General features: G+C 35.2%; 1 protein-coding gene across 2 annotated transcripts; it reads right to left on the reverse strand.

Moving 5' to 3' along the window:
- Positions 1 to 1,636: 1,636 nt before the first annotated feature.
- Positions 1,637 to 6,485, reverse strand: LOC128858177 (endoplasmic reticulum chaperone BiP). Of its 2 annotated transcripts, none has more exons than XM_054094229.1 (3): positions 6,355 to 6,485; positions 4,218 to 4,384; positions 1,637 to 4,101 (listed from the first exon to the last, which is right to left on the reverse strand). In XM_054094229.1, the coding sequence occupies exons 2-3, from the start codon at positions 4,343 to 4,345 to the stop codon at positions 2,259 to 2,261; spliced, it is 1,971 nt and encodes a 656-aa protein (XP_053950204.1). In that variant the 5' UTR covers positions 4,346 to 4,384; positions 6,355 to 6,485; the 3' UTR covers positions 1,637 to 2,258. The 2 variants fall into 2 exon arrangements, with proteins under 2 accessions (XP_053950204.1, XP_053950205.1); XM_054094230.1 differs by lacking the exon at positions 6,355 to 6,485 and adding an exon at positions 4,614 to 4,713.
- Positions 6,486 to 6,949: the final 464 nt, after the last annotated feature.

The raw sequence follows: 6,949 nt of genomic DNA on the forward strand, positions 1-6,949 counted from the left end.
TTGCTTTTGCAATTTGGGGGTTTGAATGTGAAAATTTCAATTGGAATGGAAGCAAACAAACGAAACAACAAAGAAGCTGATCACATCAACATTAAGCCACCAAATCGCAAGAGAACAAGATCATTTTATATAAATCCACTTTGAATTCAGTGAAAGCAAATTTTTCGTAATCACAGCGCAGGGTTGTATTCAAAGCACATTAAGTACGTAGCAGCACCAGGGTTGCGGTTTTGATTTTTTCCTATTTATTTGGTCTCTAAATTGTAAAATTTTCTTTAAATTAGTTAACTGTCAATTTATTTAAAAAAAAAAATTGCAAATACAATGAACTTGTTATTTTCGATGTGCTGCTAATACCTGTTCAATGTGCCTTGGTGATATTTGTAACTTTTTATAACGAACTCTGTGGTAAGTTTGACTGCGTTTACGAACAAACCTACACATAACGGGGGGTTGGAAAGTGGTTGTTTCGTACTTTTGTGCATCCAAAAATGCATACGCAACCGAATACACGTTTAGAGAATTAAAAAAATTTTTTAAAGCAAATTCATAAAGTAAAGCAAATTCATATGTAAATATTAGCTCCAATATTCCAATAGACACAAAAACTTTATAAAATACATATGACATTTAACAATAACAGCAAAAATGTTAAGAAATTTAATTAAATGAAAAATTAGGCATTTAGTTAACAAATTTATTTTCCTAACATTTTCTACTAATAGCCCAACAGCGTTTTATTTTCAATGTCTATATTAATAAAACATGAAAAAGTACTCTTGGGGCAGTATTTTGTCTTTATCTGCAGATTATTAAGGCATCTTGTTATACACCAGGATATTACAATGTTGTTCACTTAACGCTCGTAACAGGCATAAAGGAATCGGGACAGATATATGCGTATATGTTCAAAAAAGCTCGAAATGATGAAAGGCATCGATTCAGCCATGTTTATCCATCCGCCCTCTAGACTCCAGCAGAAATTAAAATACGACGCAAGTAAAATTTTCAAAAATGCGCGGTGATCACTTGGGCAAATGCGTGTATTTCGTTAACGACTTAAAACATCGTCGGAGAAAAAAGCGAGTAAGGAAACTCATCATTTTATCGTTGTCAATTTATTTTTCTTCTTTTGGAAAAAGGTTGATAAAAAAAGGAATTATGGCGTTTGTTCTGCCGTTTATTATTTTCTGAAGTAAGCTTAGGCAACCAGTTAAATGCTCATCTCTCTAAATTTTAAACGCAAATTTAAAATCCTATATAAAACTGTTTCACATGTTTTCTAGACTCTGAGAAAGCTCTTGCCGATTAATGGTATGTTCAATTAAAAAAAAATTCACTGCAGTTTTCTTGTAAATTGATGTCGGCATAGTTCGAAGCGCTGTTGGCAAACCGTTTAAAAACGCTAATTATCTTTGGCATAAAAATAAGCATCCGGACTCCTATCATTAAATATTTTCGCCGACATCGCTTCGTAGAACTCGAACTCAGGAAGGGCTTAGCTGGGTTGCTACAACAATAAACAAATAATACTTAGGTGAGAAACCCCTGACGTTGGAGAAATAATGTTACCACGACAATACAGCCTAGAGTTAGCAGTTAGAGCCGTATAAACTAGCGATGATTAAAACAAAAATTATACATTTATTTTCTTGTTTTATTTTTATTATATTTAATTATTTTATGTGATAAAACTCTTCGTAAAATCGAAGAGTCTCGCTCCTCTTCAATTATTTTGCATTTAGTAAAAAATTAAATCACTTATTCCATGCGATACAATTCATGAGTGTGAATGAGAAATGTACAATTGCAAAACTTACTTAAGTGATGGGTTTTACATCGAGTACAAAAGTAATTAGTATTGACCTGCATTCTGGACAGACTAACTGGAATGTGAAACACATTCGAAAATTTTAAATACAAAGTGGAAACCGAAAAAAAAAATAAATAAATAGCATACAAAGGTAAGTAAAATGCTGCTAAATGATTTTCTGTACAACGGAAAATTATGAAATTTGGGCAAAAGATTTACATATATATGTAAAGCTGACTGATCTCAAAAAATTTATATTTGTGTAGGTAAGTCATTTATTTCTCGACTTTATGGTTTTTCTGTCTTTCTTTGAATTTTCTTCAAAATTTATTAAACTTATTTTGTTTAAGAGTGTATCAGTCTGAATTTTTCTACATCAGTTTTAAAAACTAAATGAAATTAAAAGTAACCATATTATGTACTAATAAATTATCCCGCCCTCCTCTTACAGTTCATCCTTCACATCATCATCACCCTCTTCGGTTGGTGGTACTCCACCAGTTCCTTGGTATAGTTTGGCAATAATGGGTTGCACAATAGCTTCCAAATCCTTCTTTTGTTTTTTGTATTCCTCTGGATCAGCATCGGAATTCTGTTCCATCCATTTAATGGTATCATCGATGGCACTTTCCATTTTGGTCTTTTCGTCATCACTCAACTTACCACCCAATTTATCTTTATCGCCAATTTGGTTCTTTAAACTGTAAGCATATGATTCCAGCTCATTGCGAGTTTCGACCTTCTCTTTCAATTTCTTGTCTTCATCCGCGAACTTTTCGGCATCACGAATCATACGATCAATATCTTCAGGAGTCAGACGATTTTGATCATTAGTGATGACTATCTTCTCCTTATTGCCAGTACCCTTATCTTCGGCACTAACTTGCAGAATACCGTTAGCATCAATTTCGAAAGATACTTCAATTTGTGGAATACCACGAGGAGCTGGTGGGATGCCAGTTAAATCGAATTTACCAAGCAGATGGTTATCCTTGGTCATTGGGCGTTCACCTTCATATACTTGAATGGTAACTGTATGTTGATTATCGGAAGCAGTAGAGAAGATTTGCGATTTCTTTGTTGGGATAACAGTATTACGAGGAATAAGTTTTGTCATCACACCGCCAACAGTTTCAATACCCATAGTCAATGGATTGACATCAAGTAACACAATAGCATCAGTATCTTGCTCGCCAGAAAGTACACCAGCTTGGACGGCAGCACCGTAAGCAACAGCTTCATCAGGGTTAATGCCCCTTGATGGTTCCTTGCCTCCAAAGAAGTCTTTAACAAGTTGTTGCACCTTAGGGATACGAGTAGATCCACCGACCAAAACAATTTCATGTACATCTTTCTTATTCATGTCGGCATCTTCCAATACCTTTGTTACTGGCTTCAGTGTTGAACGGAACAAGTCCATATTTAGTTCTTCGAACTTGGCACGGGTTAGTGTTTCAGAGAAATCTTCTCCCTCAAAGAATGACTCAATTTCAATTCGAACTTGGTGTGAGCCAGACAAAGCACGTTTCGCCTTTTCAACTTCACGGCGCAATTTCTGTACAGCACGGTTATCTTTGCGAATGTCCTTGCCCTTCTTCTTTTTGTACAATTTGATGAAGTGGTCCATTACACGTTGATCGAAATCTTCACCGCCCAAGTGAGTGTCACCATTGGTGGCAACCACCTCGAATACACCATTGTCGATGGTTAGAAGCGAAACATCAAAAGTACCACCGCCCAAATCAAACACCAACACATTTTTCTCTCCTTCCTTCTTATCCAAGCCGTAGGCAATAGCGGCCGCAGTGGGTTCATTGATAATACGCATTACATTCAGACCGGCAATAACACCAGCATCTTTTGTGGCTTGACGCTGAGCATCATTGAAATAAGCTGGAACCGTAACCACTGCATGAGTAACCTTCTTACCAAGGTATGCCTCTGCGGTTTCTTTCATTTTACCCAAAACCATAGCAGAAATCTCTTCAGGCGCAAACACTTTGTTACCCTGAGATGTGGCTACGCTGATATGTGGTTTTGAATTCTTTTCAACAACTTTGAATGGGAAGAACTTTACATCATGCTGCACATTTGTGTCCGACCATTCACGACCAATGAGACGCTTTGCGTCGAACACTGTGTTTTCGGGATTAGTTGTCAATTGATTCTTTGCAGCATCACCGATCAATCGCTCACCATCAGCAGTAAATGCAACATATGAGGGCGTGATACGGTTACCTTGATCGTTGGCAATGATTTCTACACGACCATTCTTATAGACACCAACACTGTAAGGGAACGAATAAAAATTGTATGATAAATTATATACAAATATTTATAAATTATACACACATGTATATGCATATTGATATAAGATAAAAATTAAATGTATGCTCCAACTTACCAAGAGTATGTTGTGCCCAAATCGATACCAATCACTGTACCAATGTCTTTCTCCTTTTCTTTTTTCTCTTCACCATGTGAGAGACTGACAAAGGCCACAACGGCCAGTAGCAATAAGCAAACTTTCATTTCGAATGCAACTTCTTTATACTATGTTTATAAAATTAACTGAAAAAGAACAAAAAACAAAGAAATTTATGTATTAAATATGTACATATATGCAATTGTTCAGGAACGGTACAGAAACAATCAAAAAATTGCTTACGTCACACCGTTTCGAGAATTTTATATATGTATTGTACTAATTTATGTATGTATGTAAATTATTAAATAACTGTAAAAATAATATAAGACGACTTTAAAATTTCACTTCCATATTGAATGCTTAAACACCCACCACAAAATTATAAAAAAGCAAAGAACACGTCAACTACTCTTCACTAATAAATTCTGACTGGCATTGATAATCAAAATGCGAGGTGTCTTGCGTGTGCATATACATATATGTATATGTACACACATACGTATGCGCCCCAATACGTTTGTATGTTTGTGTAAATATGCGGCCCCTAATTCCAAATACTTCAGGAAATCTCTCACACATATTACATTCTATAAACTCAGTAACCACATACACGTTGACCGCTTTATTGTAATATGGCGTTTTATACACAGAACAAGACCTAAAATGATAGAAAAGTTTTTACCAACAATTTCTTGTTACGTGTACACTTTCCAATGGAATTTGATGTAGGAAGAAAGCCGGGAGCCGGTTAGAGCGCACACAAACGAACAACGTGTGGAGGTAAAAGCGAAAGAGAGCTTTTAGAGCTTGTAGCCAGTAACCCGTAGCTGAAAAAAACCCTTAAACTACTGCTACAGTCTCAAACCCTCCAAGATTAGCAAAAGAAAAAGTGCATTTACAAATGTGTACATTCATATTAAATATGGATATAACATACATTTTTGTATGTTTATTGCACATTCAATAATCATGATTTTAGGAAAAATTTATTTGAAATCGAAATACAAGTTTTATTTAAACGTTTTACTTGTTTTTTACAGGTTTTCCTATTTTGCACTATTGTTAGCTTACTAATTTGCCTTGTGGAAGTTATTAGTGAAAGTAATTTAAAAATTGTGTAAACAATGTAGCTGACCCAAATACTATTGGAAAATGTTTTAAAGCATAAACTGACGTGTACTTTGCCTTAGCGATTCCGTTAAAGCCGAAATCAAATATATGACGTGTACAAGTTGTGGCTGAGCGGAGCAGTCTCTGCGCTCAATTGTAATCTATACAGATATAAATGCATGGCCAATACACGCTTACCTTATTTAAAACAAATACACATATGTACCTTGGAGTATGTATACTTAGTAAAGGTGCATGTAAGAAACATTTGAAGCCAGATTTTAATGGATTGTAGAAAATTAGCAACAATTATTTACGTATGCACATTAAATGTATTGTAAGAAGTTCTTATCCTTTAGTGCTGCTCAACGACTAATATCCAATCCAGGCGGGTAACTTTAAAATTTATAAGCTCCGAGCAATGGACAACACATTCATGGCAGAAAAGTGGGAATTTCCTTTCATTAAATATGAAGACTCCTACGACCGTCTGTGCGTCACACAATCACAGTTGTATATTTGAACTTGTTTAATTTTCAGAAAGTAAAACTTTTAAATTCAAAATGAACATTTCCATTCTTGACAAAATTCAAGTTTCCGGAAAGCAAAATTTCTTACTAGTTTGTAGCTTTCGGTTATTTACAGTGTGCATAATACATTTTTCTGATACTGCTTTGATTGGCAACACCCGACACTATAGTTGGCAACACTTCACTTAGCTCTCTTTGCACACGTCAAGAAGTCAAGAATCTTCCAGAAATTTTCGGTTTCACTGGCAATCACACAAAAATACAATCATTCCGAATATATTGAATGTAATTTATGTATAAACCGCTAAAGCTAAAAAGGTTTTTATTACTTATAACTATAAATATGCCACTTTCACTATGACTGCCCACCTACATGCGAAAGTGCTTGTTCAGATTCCGTGTGTATACGCGGGTATGCTCAACATAAGTACGTGCACAAATTATTTCACTAATTAAATCGCTGAAATACTTACATTATCTATTAATATAAAAATTATTTGTCCTGTACGAAACAGTTTATTTTCGCAGCTTTATGCTATTTTATTTTTTGCTAACTTCACTTTAAAATATATTCTTTATTCTCTGATGTGTGGATTTGAACTGAATGTTCTCTCTGTGTCGCCGGCTATTTTTACTCCTATAGTTTTGGCGTGGTGTTTTCTTATTGGTTGTTCGGTTGTCACTTTTGTTGCAATCTGATTGGCCCACGTTCGGAGAGAGTGAGTGATGAGTTGTTTTCATAAATGGAACAGAACTTTCGACAAGGCTCGCGAAATACCAGCTGTTTTTCATGGCCAAAATGCTGCCAAATCTGATGAAACCCTGAGTAAAAATTTGAAAACTGATAAAAGCGAAGAGGCGAATCTCAAGCAGATCTCAAGGTGCTGATACTGGTGTGATTGGGAGCAAAATCTATACGTAATTATTGGAAGTGCGTGTGTACGTTCACATATGCAGTGATTAGCAATAAATCCACAAAAATTAATCTACCCGTTCACATATGGCAGATTAGCTGTCAAGACTGTTTTGAAAGGTTCTTAATAGGAATTGGTTTGGTGGAGTATTCTA

Source organism: Anastrepha ludens, chromosome 3 (assembly GCF_028408465.1).
Source record: "Anastrepha ludens isolate Willacy chromosome 3, idAnaLude1.1, whole genome shotgun sequence".
NCBI classification, from domain to species: Eukaryota; Metazoa; Arthropoda; class Insecta; order Diptera; family Tephritidae; genus Anastrepha; species Anastrepha ludens.